Source organism: Acomys minous (assembly GCF_964271855.1).
Source record: "Acomys minous genome assembly, chromosome: 2".
NCBI lineage: Eukaryota > Metazoa > Chordata > Mammalia > Rodentia > Muridae > Acomys > Acomys minous.
In genome coordinates this window covers 383302-399516 of record NC_140484.1, presented here as the reverse complement: position 1 = coordinate 399516, position 16215 = coordinate 383302, and the positions used below count along the sequence as shown (strand labels likewise).

Genomic DNA, 16215 nt, shown 5'->3' with positions numbered 1-16215 from the left:
TTTTACCAAAAAGAGGAAATGTTGCTTTCAAAGCACTGGATACGCTGTTTTTCAAGGTGCGCTGACTCTAGACTTCAATAAAAGGCCCCGGAAGAGGTAACTCACCAAAACTGGCCCGTAGAAACAATTTCTAGCCCAGTCCTCACCACCATCACCTAAGTAACTAAACAGCCTACAGCCCCGTTTCTGAACACCTGTTGGACCTGCTGCGATCCTCCACTACTCACTACCGTGTAAGTACAACAGTGAGTTTCCTCCTGAGCCTCAAGGTTTGTGCGAGGGAGGATTCAGTCTGTGGAAAGAGCTCCAGAGCACTGTGCCAAACGAAGTCACTGGGTCTCTAGCTGGGCTTTGAGGCGAGATAGAGCCTAGCTCTGCCAACCCATGCTTTTCTTGCTTTTCTTGCTTATGACGTTGAAAGGCAAAGAGAAAGTGGTGGCCTCAGACGGTCAACCCCAGTCCAGCCAAAGCTGCAGGTGGATGCATGCATCCCAGTGGCTCCAAAGCGATCTGCGCCCACGACACCCTCACTACCCCGCAGAGGGAAAACCAAGCTGGGTCACCGGTCCCCACGATCTGGCGAATGCGAGCCCCAGCCACCGCCTCACCCAGCCCCTCCCTGTACAGCCTCCCCCTCCCCGAAGCGCCGCCCGCCCCCTCCCCGGCCGCCACCAATCAGAGTCCCGAGCGGCGCCCGCGGAGTCAGGTCGGCAGCCATTGAGCGCCAGGGCCCGAGGCGGCGCCTCACCCGCCCCCTCGCAGGATGCCAGGCGCCCCGCAGCTGGCGAGGTGGGCGCAGCGTGCGGGGCGCGGGAGGCGCGCGGGTCTGGAGAGGAGCGCGCTTCCGCCTCCGCTCCGCCTCCGTCCGGGGGCGCGGGCGCAGTGGCCCCGGCGGAGGATCGCAGGGGGCAGGGCCGAGACAGCGAGGAGGGGGCACGGGGGAAAGCGGGAGCGATAAAAGGAGGCAAGGCTGCCCCACCCCGCCGCAGGCCAGCGGGCAGACTCCTGTGCCCCTTCCGTCCGGCCTGTGCCGGCAGCGGCGGGGAGGCGCGCGGCCCGCTGCCAGCCCATGGAGGCTTTCCCTTGGGCGCCACGCTCGCCCCGCCGCGCCCGCGCGCCCGCGGCTATGGCGCTCGTGCCCAGCGCCCGCTACGTGAGCGCCCCGGGCCCGGTGCACCCGCAGCCCTTCAGCTTCTGGAACGACTACCTGGGGCTAGCCACGCTCATTACCAGGGCTAGCGACCGCGGCTCCCCGCACGAGGGGCCCGGGACCACGGCGGCGGGACCTACGCTGGGGCCGCCCGAGGACGACGAGGATGACGACGGCGATGATCCGGGGGCCGGGGACCGCTACCTGGGAGGCGCGTTGGAACTGCGCGCGCTGGAGCTGTGCGCCGGCCCCGCCGAGGCCGGGCTGATGGAGGAGCGCTTCGCAGAGCTGAACCCATTCGCAGGGCGCGCCACCGCCGTGCTGTTGGGTTGCGCGCCCCCCGCCGCCGCCGCCTCCACGACCGAAGTGACGCCGCGCGAGGAGCCGAGCCCTGCGTGGGCGGCTGAGCCTCGTCTGCACGCGGCCTCCGGGACAGCCACCGCGCGTTTGATGAAACCGGAGCTGCAGGTGTGTGTGTTCTGCCGGAACAACAAGGAGGCGGTGGCACTCTACACCACGCACATCCTCAAGGGCCCCGACGGCCGGGTACTGTGCCCGGTCCTGCGCCGCTACACGTGCCCCCTGTGCGGCGCCAGCGGCGACAACGCACACACCATCAAGTATTGCCCGCTCTCCAAAGTGCCGCCGCCCGCCGCCCGCCCGCCGCCGCCGCGCAGCACCAGGGACAGTCTGTCCAGCAAGAAGCTGCGCTAGGAGCAGGCTGCGCCTGGTTTCGGACACCTGCAGGCATGGTCGCGCTCCTCTCCCCAGTGGAAATGGTTTTGGGGAAGCCAGAGGGGGCGCAGCACTTTCCTGTGGAGTGGTCGGGTCTCTGACGTTGAAATCTTGAATTTTGTCTCTAGTTTCTAAAGCGCACATCAAGAACGATGAGGGCTGAGCGGGTGTGCCACTGGCTGGTGTGGTGAATGAGGCGCTGTTTGTTTACTGTGTATGTGGGCCCAGTTTAGGTGCGCATCTGTATGAAATTGTCTCTGATCTTGGATGTTTCGTCTTATGAATGGAGGCACTTTATTAGGTCTAGAGTATTTTTAATAGCCTCGGAACTGACTGTAAAACTACAATTTTATGGAATGTTGGCAAAATTGCTATTTTATCGTTTGATGCAATTTAGTCTGTCCTTAAGGTTGCGGGTAAAGCAATTTAGTACATTTCCTAGTATTAATTTGAGGATGTTCCTCGTGGTTGTTTCTGTCCTAGATGGGAGGCTTAAAGGCACAGTCTGTAGCAGGTAGAGTGCAGTTCCTTATCCTCTTATGTATCAGATAATTACACAGAATTAGCAAGTAGCCCTTCTCGCCCTTAAAAATAATTGTGCCAAGTCTTAATCATATCGTGTACATATTTGGAAATGGTGCTGTTTAAGAGATGTGTATTTATAGTGACAATATGAGTCCAGTCATCTCCCGTGTAGCTCCTATTTAGTATTTTCTCTATGCACCACCCTGATCGCCCAACATTTATAGTCTGATGCTAAGATCAGAAAGGAGGAAACCTGAGAGCAGTATTAACCTACCTTGATTGCTCAATTTCAGGGTTCCTAAATAGAAAATGGAAAATGACATATAATGCAATAACCTGAGTTCCAGAAGATTCTATTCTGGGCTGCCTGCCTTCAGATATACAGAAGGTGTGTACCATTTCAAGGCTCTGATAATTGAGGTTGGATATATAAGTATTATAACCACCTTGATTGTGGGGCTCCACACTTACTAGGAGAACCCCAAAAGATCTTAAGAGGCAAAAGTTCCTAACCCCTTACTTCCAGGACACTGAATACTGGACTAAGGCATCTAACTACCTACCATCAAGACAGAAGAGGCAAAGATGGAGGTGGATTGAGATAAACTCAGACATGCACCAACACCACTATCTGCAAACTGTTCGCCAAGAGATTAAGTATACAAAGTAGTCTGAGTTAGCTGGGAATACTGGGAGTGAAACTCTTTCATACTAAGCAGCAATGTTCACAACATCCCATGTAAAAGAGGCTGATGTAAAAATAGGTAGCTGTGAGCCCCATTGGTGAGAGGCGCTTCATACCACATACAAGGGGATGGGATTGGTAGAAAGACCTTGTTAGCAAAGAAGAAAACTATCCCATTAGTTAACCACATCCACTGGGCCTAAGCCTTAAGTTAATGTTATAAAACATGTAGTAGCTTGTTATTTTCCTAGAAAATATACCATTTGTTTGGGGGTGGGGGTGAAGTTTTTCAAGTCAATGTAAATGCACATCCTCTGACCTAACTGGTCTGCCCTTTCAGCAGTATTCTCAACGCCAAAATCACGTTCATTCAGCTCTTTCAATTGCTGTAATCCCATCAGATACTTTCCAAGGCAAGAATGTAGTGCCAGCACATAAACAGATGAGCGGAACCAATGAATGAATGTACCTAATGCCATCGTTTATTTTCTGGCATCTTACCAGAACCAGGGATGTGGAGATAGGCTTCCTGTTTCAAGGTTTGGGGGACTCTGGAAAATGTCCTCATATTAGAGTGTGTCTAAACACAAGGACCTATCCCCAGCACCCACATAAAAATATGGGAATGGCAGCACACTTATAATCCCAGTGCTAGTCAGCCTGTGTGGGCAAGCTTCGGTGAAGTCTGACCTCCACATTCATATGTGGTTTTGGGTGATTTTCTTAAGTCAAATGGTAGCTTAGCTGTGTTTGTGCCACAGCCCCTCTGTCTGGGGCTCACTTGCCAGGTAGTCAATAGCTCCAGGTTGGAGAGGAAAAAACACCTTGTTTGAATTAAAGTGGAATGTGACTGAGGGCCCCCACTGACCTCTGGCCTCCATGTACTTGCACACAGAAAACGTACCCCAAACCACATTTCCCATCACATGCCAAGTCTGTTTCCCAACTAACAAATACTGAGCGTCTACAATATAAACAAAAATACTGGTTTTCTAGTGTTCTAGAGAAAATAAATGGTGTGTGCCTTTAATCCTGGCACTCAGGAGGCAGAAGATGGTTAAGTAATCCTTGGAGCACAGTTATTTCATAAATGTTTTTACAAAGACCCAAGTTTGGGGCCAGGGACATAGCTCAGTGGTAGAGCACTTGCCTAGATAGAATGCACAAAACCCCAGGGACAATACCCATTATTGTAAGGAGGAAAATGAAATGTGGACCATAAAGTTTAACTGTATAATGCTGTGACAAGGTTGGCTCCTAAGAATGCACTGTAGATCTGGCTCGACCATGGAAAGGTAATCCCTGTGGGCAGGGGCACAGGCTGTGCTGTGCTTTATAGCCTGCTTTTGTTTGTCCAAACTTGTTAATTCTAATGGCTTTTTACTTTTGTACTTTATTTTTCCTACAAAGTCCTTTTCAAAAGTTAAATAGCTTTGATTAGAACTTTTGTCAGATATATTAAACCAAAACCATGTTATTTCAAAAACTATCAGAAATGTGTCTATTTCAGGCTAATTTTGTTGTCGCTAATTTTGTTGTCGAGGCTTCTTGGTAAAAACATTCCTCTGATATCTCATAGTTCTATTATAAATAGAACAGCCAAAGTGTCTTTGGGGAAAAGCCAACAGGTGAAGTGCAGTTTATAAGACTTGGTCTCACCAGGAAGAGCGGATCTGAAAAATTCAGTGTCTTTTTGCGTCACCCAACAGAAGTTCTGGAATTACAAACCGTGTCCCACTGGTGGATCTTGACTAATATCCCACACACAGGTGTGAGACACATACACACCCGCCCAAGCTGGCACTCCATATAGACAGTATATAGATAAGACCCATATAGATCTTCTGAGGGTTCTTTCCACCTTCAAGCACAGCTATAGGAGCTCTAAGGCTCCGTTTGTTTACAGCTGCAGAAGCCACAGGGCTCACCTGGCACATCCTGGTTTCCTTTAACCTGTTAAATGCCAGTGAGCTGGTGATAAATGGTAGGCTGTGATAATAGAAACCCAAGAGCAGACCACAAAGCAACAGCATCAGATAGATCTGTACCATCAGTGTCTGGCTCACTAGTAAACACATACACAGCAGGTTACTTCCCCAAATAAAACCAGTAGTCTATAAGTACTTTTACTTGTTTTGATTGAGTAAGCTCTCTTGCCACAAGCCAAATTCCATGTCTGAATTATCAGTCCTTGGTGACAGCAGGCAGAAGCACCTGATTAAGTAGAAAAGTGTCAGTACTTCTGGCCTGATAGCTCCAACAGCAAAAACATTTTAAACCCCTATTTAGTAATTTCTAAGCCTATACCAAGAGTAAGTTTGTGACTAAAATCCCCTACAACTGTGTTATTGGTTTTTTCCATAATTTCAGATAAAACTCGTGCGTATCACCTCAGAGAACATTTCAAGGAAAGACAGTATTTCCATGAACAAGTGCACTTCACAAACTTGCTAGCTGCTACTATATGCTTTTTGTGTTACTGTTATGTAATACAATGACAAATTTTAACAGCACTGATAAAAATTCACAGAAACTCAATATATGGAATATAGTAGCATTAACAAATCAACACTAACATCAATTATGTAAGTATTTTATTTATCACTGAAGAAAAGAAACACAGCAGCAAGTTCTGTGTTGGCTTCAATAAGACCAATGGTTACTCTTTAACACAGCTACTACACTGCAAAATTGAAGTCAACACAGTCATCACTACAATTACTTGTTGAAATAATCTATTCTGAAGAAAGAAAATTAGGAAAAAGAATTTAAACAATTCCTCCAAACCACACATTTATAAATATTGTCATATTTAAAATGCTTAAAAGGCATGAATTAGTGGAAAAGCAGTTTTCTTTTGGCAACAGGAAAAAAAAAAAAAAACCCACAACAGGTTACCAAATGCTCTAGGAATCCAAAGCTGTACTATTCTGGATCTGCACTTGAGCAGCATCGTCATGATGATGACTACAAAATGCTTCATACTCACCTCTCTCAAGTAAAGTCTACAGAGAACCCCATTACAACCAGTGTCTGTAATGTCTACTACACTCCTCAGAAGCTATAAACTGCCTAAATGTAGTTAATAGTAAATACCTAAGAAGGTATGTTCCCATTACTACTGATGGGAAAGGGGTCAGATCCACTGGCCTAAAGGGTTTTCAAATGTTTTAAGAGAACCTTACCTTATTCCAAATTAATATCTGATATTTCAAAATCAAAAAAGTAAGATCAACTGTATACCAAGATAAGGTGTTAACACCTCAAGGGTTCACATTTTTATTTTTTAGTTTTTTTTTAAACAAATGATTGATGAAATAATGCAACACCTTAAATTTCAGAAAATGGCATGGTTTTCCAACCTCCTGTGAATACAGTGCATGATCAATCTATTATATATGATTAATACAAGTTCATGCTTTTTGTGTTATGGTGAGACAACATTAAAGAATTCAATTTAGACTGGTTGAAGCACAGGTATAATAATCCTTGAATGTGATCAAACCTATGTTAGCCACAAGTTTGACTCCATCGTCTTTGGACCTAACGTCGTACTGTGGTCCATCCATCTTCATCAGTTTCATTCTTAGTACGACGAAGGGACTCCCTATCTTTCTCCGCTCTCCAGGATGCTTTCTCTTTCTCGCCTTCCCGTTCTCTCTCTCTCTCTCTTGAAAGAGCTGGGGGAGGAACACGACGAGGTGGATCCCGTTCTTCAGTCCGGTCATCTTTCCTGTCATCAGCACGTCTCCAAGAGCTTACTAGAAAAGTTTAAATAAAAAAAGTTTAAGTGTAAGCTTGAACTATTTTATTGGTTAAAAATAAGCCAGGCGTGATAGCACACGCCTTTAATCCCAGCACTCAGGATGCAGAGGCAGGCGGATCTCTCAGAGTTCGAGGCCAGTCTGCTCTACAAAGTGCGTCCAGAACAGCCAAGGCTATCACAGAGAAACCCTGTCTCAAAAAATCAAAAGAAAAAAAAAAGTTTGTGGAAGTCACAAGACAGCTTTCAGGGAGTGAGCTTTTTTTTTCTACCATATGGATTCCCAGGACTGAAATCAAGCAGGGGTGGGGGTGGGGTAGGGTGGTGGTTTTAACCCTTCCTCACTAAGCCATCTCACCAGCCCTGACTTTCCACATTTATACTATGTTCTTCCACCAGGACCTTATATAATACTGCTTCTCCACTTTCATTAATATCAATTTCTGTTGCTTATTATTATTTAGTCTATTGCTACACTTACCTTAGAAATCTTACGTCATAACCTGATAACTAAGTGCATTGCATTTCCTGTTACTTGTTTCACATTAATCTATACGAATTATATAAAGCCCCCCATTACACCACAAAATAGTTCTACCTTCTTCTCGCTCTGATCTGAGGGGAGGTCCTCTCCGGTCTCTGTCATCTCTTAAATCCCTTCTTTCTCTCAGGTCTCTCAGATCACGACGATCCTCTCTCTCCCGCCGCCGGTCATCCCTGTCCCTATCATCACGGCGACTTGAGTCTCTCCAGCTTGAAGACTCTTCTGCTGGTCCTCTTCTCCAGCCACCTTCATCCCTGTGGCCATTCAAAGAGACAAGCTCAGTTCTCTTTCTTGACAGAGTAATTATAAACAACACACCAGCTGGGCAGCGGTGGTGAATGCCATTAATCCCAGCACTCTTGAATTTGAGGCCGGCCTGGCCTACAGAACGAGTTCCAGGACAGCCAAGGATATACAAAGAAGCCCCACCCCAAATAGTCAAAACAAACAAATCTAGTTTAACACCTTAATCTGGCATCTTAGGCACAGGAGCAAACAGACCTCATCTGGAGCTACTTACCTAAAGATCCTACAGTAGCACAACCCATATCCCAATAGGCATCTCACTATCCACACCAAGTTGCTGACATCCATGCTAAACAGTATGGAGAACTTGTCCCACTAGATTTGCGAGTGGCAAAGCCATTAAGACAAAAAGAACAAGCCAGGACTTTTACCACTAATAAAAACTGGGTGTGGGCCAGGTGTGGTGGCACACACCTTTAATCCCAGCACTCTGGAGGCAGAGGTAGGAGGAGTTCTGTGAGCTCGAGGCCAGCCTGGTCTACAAAGCGAGTCCAGGACAGCCAAGGCTACACAGAGAAACCCTGTTTGGAAAAACAAAACAAAATAACCTACGTGTGTTGTCAACTAATTATAAATGTCAACATAGGAGAAATGAATAAAAATTGAATTACAGGTCACCCTAAGCTATACAGAAAGATGCCATCTTCTCAGAATCAAACAAAAAAGGATAACTTAAGGACAACTAAGCTGCTCTAAGAAGCAGGAATGTAGACATCTGGACTGGTTAACCTGAAGGCAGCCAACAGGTTCAGCACCCATGTTCTCACTCTCTAGATGGGGGTGGTGACAGTAAATCAGTCTACTTGATGTCCATCTAAGTGGTGAGTGAGACGAGAACACTATTTCTCAAAAGCGATTTAGGATGCACACAGCACAGTTTCAGAAAAGCCTTTTAACACAAATAGGCCATTTCCAACCTGGGTCTTCTGAAACGATCCTCCCGGTCCCCATCTCTCTCTCTGTCCCTTTCTCGTTCCAGGTCCTTGTCGGTCTCCTCCCGATCTTGACCATCTCTGTCCTTCTCTTTGTCTCGATCCCATTCACGTTCTTCTGATGGTCTTGATTCCCGAGGTGGACCCCAACTCTCTTCTCTAGCCTTTTCTTTCTCTCTCCATCCACCTATTTAATAGAAAGAATCAGTTTTACTTGTAACATGAACGGATGTTTGTGTAGTGCTGAGGATCTAACACAAGGTCTTAAGCATGCTAAGCAAGTGCTCTATCAACTGAGCTATCCTCAGCCTATACGAAAGCATCTCAGCATTAATTCATTATCCTAAACACAACTTTTTAAAAAGTCATGCATATCCACAAACCGCTAGTCATTAACAATTGAAGTTATGTATATGAAGTTTAAACATTCTGGAAATGTTTCATGAAGAGGCTATTGAAGGTGAGCATGGTGGCACGCGCCTTTAATCCCAGCACTCGGGAGGCAGAGGCAGGTAGATCGCTGTGAGTTCGAGGCCAGCCTGGTTTACAATGCGAGTCCAGGACAGCCAAGGATACACAGAGAAACCCTGTTTCGAAAAAAACAAAACGAAACAAAACAAGAGAGAGACTATTGAACTTTTCCTGCTATGAACATTGATTGTAGTATAAATTTGTTCTAATTTTACTACAGACAACTCAGTTAAGCAGAAAACTACAGAGTTTCCTGAAAGTGACCACAAATTATGAATATATACCCTACAATATGATTTGATTCTGCCCAGTATTTCGCATGAAGCAGCAAGGTCAAAACAAGCTATGTCCTCGCTGTTAGTAAATCATAGCCGAAAGCTAATCATCACCATTGTATCTGGCTCTCATTCCAACAAGTGCAAAAATACAACCTTAAATTGTTTATATTAACTTGTTTCGCCCTTGCCATAATTAAGTCAATTCTCATTAGATCCAGATTCTTTTTTCTTCTTCTTCTTCTTCTTCTTTTTCTTAAAGGCAGGTTTCTCTACGTAACCTTGGCTGTCTTAGAATTTGCTATTTAGACCAAGCTGGCCTTTCACAAAGATCCTCTGGTGGCCCCAGAGTACTGAGATTAAAGGTGACAGCCTATTTGCAAATATTTGTTAATCCCAAATTAATACTTGTGGAAATTTTGCAATCACTCAGTTCAGGGACAACAGCCTTTTTGCTATAAAACTATCACTCTAAAGGCCTACTTACTTAGTACTGTGATTTTTGCTAGTTACTTCAACTGTTCAAATGACCCCCAAGCATGGGCTGATATACTACTATCTCCAATCTTAAAAGGAAAATACACATGTTGGACAAACTTTGTGGATCATGGTTTACCAGGACTACTGGTCATGGACTCACTATTATAAATCATTACTGTTTCAAGTCAAGTGGTTTAGACAGAAATACAACAAGAGACAAATTATATATTAATAATATACAGAATAATATAAAGGCACTTAAGCTTGTATTTCTTCTAGAATTCCTCAGTACTCACGGCAATTTTGTTTTGTTTTGTTTTTCTAGACAGGGTTTCTCTGTGTAGCCTTGGCTGTCCTGGACTTGCTTTGTATACCAAGGCTGGCCCCAAACTCAAGAGATCCAGCTGCCTTTACTTCCCCGAGGCTGGGGTTACAGGCGTATGCTACCCTGCAAGGCTTGTGGCAACCTTCTACAGGATGCAACTACAATTTACTACCATACTGTAAATCTCGTCTTATACAAGGCATAGAAGTCACTTATCTTAAGGTTGCATAGTTCAATGATGGAATATGGCTAAGGCTAGAAAAAACAAAAAGGTTTGCCACAGTTGTCACATCTAGTAAAAGCAAAACAGGTGCTACTTGGAGCTGAACCCAGGAAGGATTATTCTGAGTACTATAAAAAGAAAGGGGGGGGGGGGGGAGGAGAGAAACCAATTAATAGGGCAAGAGCCCAAAGGGCCCAGACCCTATCAGAGTAGGTGGATTTAAGGACCATCAAAAGGCCAGAGGTGGCTCAGTGGTTAACAGCGCACGCTGTTCTTACAGTTCAATTCTCCACAGCCAGGTAACATGGCTCATAATTGCCTTCAATCCATCTCCAGGAGATCTGATGCCTCTGGCCTCCATCAAACAGCTGGATTTCTCACATGTACGCACACATGTAACTAAGAACTGAACTTGGGGCTGGAGAGACGGTTCCACAGTTAAGAGCACTGTCTGCTCTTCCAGAGGTCCAGTTCAATTCGCAGAATCCACATGGTGGCTCATAACCATCTACACTAAGATCTGGTGCACTCTTCTGGAGTGTAGGTATGTGTACATGCCGAGAGAGTGCTCATATATAAAGTAAATCTTACATAAATAAATTTGTTAAAATGAAAGTTGGAACTAAATGATAGACTTAACACAAAGGCTAAAACAGCAAGCACAGAACATTTAAAAGTGGTTCACAAGAGGTAGTGTGTATTTGGAGAAAGGAGAAAACGATACGTTTAAGCATCAAGGGAGCAGCATTCCTATGAATTGGCTACAAGAACAAAAACGAGCTCCTGAGTATGACCCCATGGGTGAGCAGTTGTTTGGACAAATACCTAAAAGCCACTGCGTGTACTATAAAATATAGTACAACTGTCATTTAGCCCTACAATTTCATTTTTTACATGTAAACAAACACACCAGATCCTATAAAGCACGTACTTTTCTAAATACTAGTAGAATCTTACCTGGCTTGACAAATGGTCTCCAGGGACCAGGTCTTGCATCATCACCCCGTCTGGAAAGCCGATCATCATCCATGTTTCTCCAAGGCCCCCGTTCATCATCTGCACCTCGCCTGGAAATCCTATCATCATCAGCATTCCTCCAAGGTCCTCGGTCATCATCTAACCCTCGCCTGGGACCCCGGTCCTCATCCATGCCCCTCCTGGGAGCCCGGTCATCATCGGCATTGCGCCAGGATGATCGTTCATCATCAGCACCTCCTCGTCTTGGCCCCCGGTCCTCATCCATCCCACGTCTAGGTCCTCTGTCCTCATCTGCTGTGCGCCAGCTTCCTCTGTCATCATCTAGTCCCCGTCTGGATGGTCTGTCGTCGTCTGTGTGACGCCAGCTTCCCCTGTCATCATCACCAATTCGCCTGGGAGGTCTGTCATCATCTGCATTACGCCAGGAAGGTCGGTCATCATCTGCTCCTCTACGAGAAAATCTATCTTCATCAGGACCCCGTCTAGGCCCTCTGTCATCATCCAGCCCACGCCTGGGGATGCGATCATCATCTGGCCTAAGAGAAGATTCTCTCTCTTCATCATCCCCCAAGCGTCTCAGCCGATCCTCATCTCTCCTGTGAGGCCTCTCATCATCCCGAGTTTCTCGTCTCCACTCCCTGAGGAGCAACAAGGCACAAGCTTTAAAGCAAATATTTTGAAAAGAATTTAAGTCCTTAACTTCACCCATTTTTACAAAGCTGTATCTAAATGCTTAAATTCTGGTCCTTTAAAAATGTTTTTTCAGCCTGGCGTGGTGGCACACACCTTTAATCTCAGCACTGGGAAGGCAGAGGCAGGTGGATTGCTGTGAGTTTGAGGCCAGCCTGATCTACAAAGTGAGTCCAAGACAGTCAAGACTACACAGAGAAACCCTGTCTCAAACAACAAAAATGTTTTTCAGGGGCTGGAGAGATGGCTCACAGGTTAAGAGCACTGATTGCTTGCTCCTCTAGAGGTCCCGAGTTCAATTCCCGGGAACCACATGGTCACAACCATCTATAATGAGGTGTCCTCTTCTGGTGTGCAGGTGTACATATATGCAGAGAAAATAAATAACAGATCTTTAAAAAGAAAGAAAAGCCAGGCATGGTGGCACACGCCTTTAATCCCAGTACTTGGGAGGCAGAGGCAGAGGCAGGTAGATCTTTTGAGTTTGAGGCCAGACTGGTCTACAAATAAGAGGCCAGGACAGCTAGGGCTCTGTGACACAGAGAAACCCAGTCTCAAAAAACCAAAAGAAGAAAAAACAAATACACGCCTTTTAAGAAAGTGTTTTTCAAATAAAAATTATACAAAATCCAGTATCTTAAATCAACATATAGACTAAAAAGTAGGTTAACAGCCTAAGACTGCCTGTAGCTTCCCAAGAGTACCGTATCAAGCTCTGTGTCTTTTACAATCAGCTTTCCTCTAAACTTAGTTTCCACATAAAACTAAAGCTACTGCTCGTGTCTACCACTATCAGTTAACATAAAGCAGTCTAGAAGTGAGCATGTAGCTTAGTGTTAAGAGTGATTGCTGTGGTAGGTAACACAATCATCAACCTTAGATTTTTTTCTCCGTTACTGAAAAGATTTAAAAATATATTATTAAAAATAAAGACTGTTTAATCTCTTTAGAAAAAATGTTATGGATAAAGTTCACTCTTATTCTCGAATCTGATGAATATGTTTCTCGTTTGTATGGATGAGTCATCAGAGCAACACTGAAGAAAAAAAGAAAAACATTAACAGTAAAAACTAAGTGTTTTCCACCGTTGAGTGGAGAGTGAGATCTGACTCTCACATGAACTCTGGTGCCCCTTTTCTGACCACATCCCCTGATGGGGAGGCCTGGCGGCACTCAGAGGAAGGATAGCCAGTTACCAAGAAGAGACTCGATGTTCTAAGAGCATATATAGGGGGAGGAGGTCCCCCTCAATCACAGACATAGGGGAGGGGAGAAGGGGGGAAGTGGGAGGGAGGGAAGAATGAGAGGAAACGGGGGAAGGGCTAACAATCAAGATATAATATGAATAAATTAATTTTTAAAAAAAAACTAAGTATGAAGGGCTGAAGAGATGGCTCAGTGGTTAAGGGCACCAGCTGCTCTTCCAGAAGTCATGAGTTCAACTCCCAGCAACCACATGGTAGCTCACAACCATCTGAAATGTGATCGGATGCCCTGTTCTGCACTGCAGGTGTACATTCAGGCAGAGCGCTGTGTAAATAATAAGTAAACAAAACCATTTTTTTAAAAAACTAAGTATGGTGGCACAAGCTTATAAATCCAACACCTGGGAGGCAGAGACAAGATTGGGAGTTCACGGTCATCTTAGATCTACACAGAACCCTGACCTTGGCTCAAATAACTGATGGACGACTGCCATGCGCTTCTTCCAGATAACACGACCCAAGACAGGGCCCGCTGTTCCCACGGCTCTACTTACTTCTCTGGTGGTCCTCTCCTCCACTCAGAGTCAGCTTCTGGCCCTTTTCTCCATGTGCCTTCTGAATCCCTATCTCCCCACCGAGAGTCCTGTACCCAAGAAGCAAAAAGGCAACAAAGTAATAGAAGTTAGGATTCCAATTACTGCAGTTACCATCCCAGAGTTTCATTATTTTGTTAAACAACCTCAAGACCATAAAATCAGACTCTGGTTGAAAGGGGGTGCACAATTATAACCTCATCTCCTGAAGGCAGAGGCAGCAGAACCAGGAGCTGAAAGTCAGCCTTGGCTGTATTGACCTTATATGCCCACAAAAGAAAAAATGAGGGGACCGGAAAGAACTCAGTGGCTAAGTCTATGTATTGCTCTTCCAGTACTAGAGTTCAGTTCCCAGCACCAACATCAGATGGATCACAATTACCTATTAACTCCAACTCCAGTGAATCCAACAACTCAGCACTCATGTGCACATATCCACATGTACATAATTAAAAACAATCAATGTTATGTTTAAAGCTAAAACTGGTGAAAAGGGCTCACTAAAAGTATGTTTGCTTTTTGCTCTTGGAAATGAGTATAACCAAAGGAAGCTGAGACAGAGCAAATTAAAGGGTCACATATGCTAGGAAAACTGAATCAGGTCTGAAAGGAAGTGGGAACAGACCACCAATTAGAAGAATTCAAGAGATAAGAGAAACAAGTCAGTTTTATATACAGTATCACCTAGGAGCCAGGTTTGATCATACAGCACTTTCTGAATGAGGTTGGTGTGGACCCAATAGCCTCCCTCTCAAATGAGAAACTGTAAATCCAAATAGATCTTTGTGTCTTGTAGTCAGAGAATGCCAAGTACTTAAGAGAAATCAGGTCATAATATTACACAAGAAAACCCACTGGTGTATTTACATACATTTAAAACAGAAGAAATACAGAAAGCCTGGGAAGACAGTTCAGTAATAGACAATTTGCCAGGGTCTGGATTCATTCTCCAGCACTAAAGAAAAACCAAGAGAATGGTTTCTACACTCACCTTTCTAGAAAGTGGATCGTCACCAAGTCTCCTCTCTTCCTCTCTGCGCCTTTCTCTTTCTTCAATTTCCAGCTCTCTTTGCCGCTTTTTCCTTTCTACTTCTTCCAGTTTCTTGACTCGCTCCTGATACTCTCTAAGTTCTTCCTCCCGCTTTGCTCTCTCAGCACGCTCTCTTTCTTCTCGTTCTACGAAATTTTGTCAGGTTACTCAAGTGTGCTTTGCATCCATACCTTTCCCCTATGAGTAAGGCTACTTTTCTGGTATTAAGCAGTACACGTAGAGTATCTTAGTAAACCGCCAAGAGTTTTAAAAGGAAAAAATATTAAAACACAATCAGAAAATGACTTAGAAGGTAGAAGAACTACATATAATCTTAACTATATACATTTTACTCCTCAGAATGTACATTAAAAAATGAAAAGAAATGCCGGGCGTGGTGGCGCACGCCTTTAATCCCAGCACTTGGGAGGCAGAGGCAGGCGGATCTCTCTGAGTTCGAGGCCAGCCTGGTCTACAAAGCGAATCCAGGACAGCCAAGGCTACACAGAGAAACCCTGTCTTTAAAAAAAAAAAATGAAAAGAAAAAAAATGACTCCTCAAAGTTGGCCTCTGGCCTCCACTGGTACACCTTCCCATAGACATCATTTAAAATAGTAAACACCAGCAAATAGCAGTTGAGATTCAAAACTAAACAGCCCACAATGATTTCGCCTGGCACTAAAATCCAATCAGAGTCACTGGTCAGTCAAGACATACTTGGGAAAGACTATGGACCTAGGAACTGCCTCCAGTAAAATGTCTGCCGGGACATTTTCTTGATTATTGATTGCTGTGGGAGGGCCCACTGTAGGCAATACCATCTCTGAGCAAGTGAGTCTAGGCTGTATAAGTTAAGTAGCTGAGTGAGTCAGAGGGAATGAGGCAGGAAACAGCTTTCCTCCATGGCCTTTGCTTCAGTTTGTCACCCCAAGCCCCGTCAAAGATGGATCTAAATAAACCTAAACCCTCTCCTTACCCCCGCAAGCTGCTTTTGGTCGGTGTTTTATCACAGAAACAAAAACCACAATGGAACTAATTCCTACTGTGTACCAGAAACTCCAGGTATAGAACTATGTATGTAATTGCCACACGGGATGCTAAAACAGGAAAGAGAATAAATGTACAAGTATGTAGATACATACAATGTGTTGGGTTAGCTGTTTTGTCCAGAGACCAACTATACAGATCCCTTGTTTTCTTTTCTTTTCTTTTCTTTTTTTTTTTTTTCTATTTTTTTTTTCCAAGACAGAGTTTCTCTGTGTAGCATTGGCTGTCCTGGACTTGCTTTGTACACCAGGCTAGCCT

The 16215-nt window shown here is 44.9% G+C and overlaps 2 protein-coding genes across 2 annotated transcripts in view; one reads left to right on the top strand and one right to left on the bottom strand.

The window, feature by feature from the left end:
- Window positions 1-738: 738 nt before the first annotated feature.
- NANOS1 (nanos C2HC-type zinc finger 1) lies at window positions 739-5834 on the top strand. The gene has a single exon (XM_084754388.1). It carries the CDS (start codon window positions 1070-1072, stop codon window positions 1862-1864), a length of 795 nt encoding a protein of 264 aa, XP_084610514.1. The 5' UTR covers window positions 739-1069; the 3' UTR covers window positions 1865-5834.
- Window positions 5673-16215, bottom strand: part of EIF3A (eukaryotic translation initiation factor 3 subunit A) — a 33820-nt gene continuing 23277 nt past the window's right edge. Inside the window, exons 17-22 of the mRNA XM_084754367.1 lie at window positions 14872-15056; window positions 13842-13930; window positions 11372-12030; window positions 8626-8827; window positions 7457-7656; window positions 5673-6856 (exon numbers count right to left, since the gene is read on the bottom strand). Coding sequence (XP_084610493.1) covers window positions 6639-6856; window positions 7457-7656; window positions 8626-8827; window positions 11372-12030; window positions 13842-13930; window positions 14872-15056 — 1553 coding nt within the window. The 3' untranslated portion in view covers window positions 5673-6638. The remainder of the gene's footprint in view (window positions 6857-7456; window positions 7657-8625; window positions 8828-11371; window positions 12031-13841; window positions 13931-14871; window positions 15057-16215) is intronic.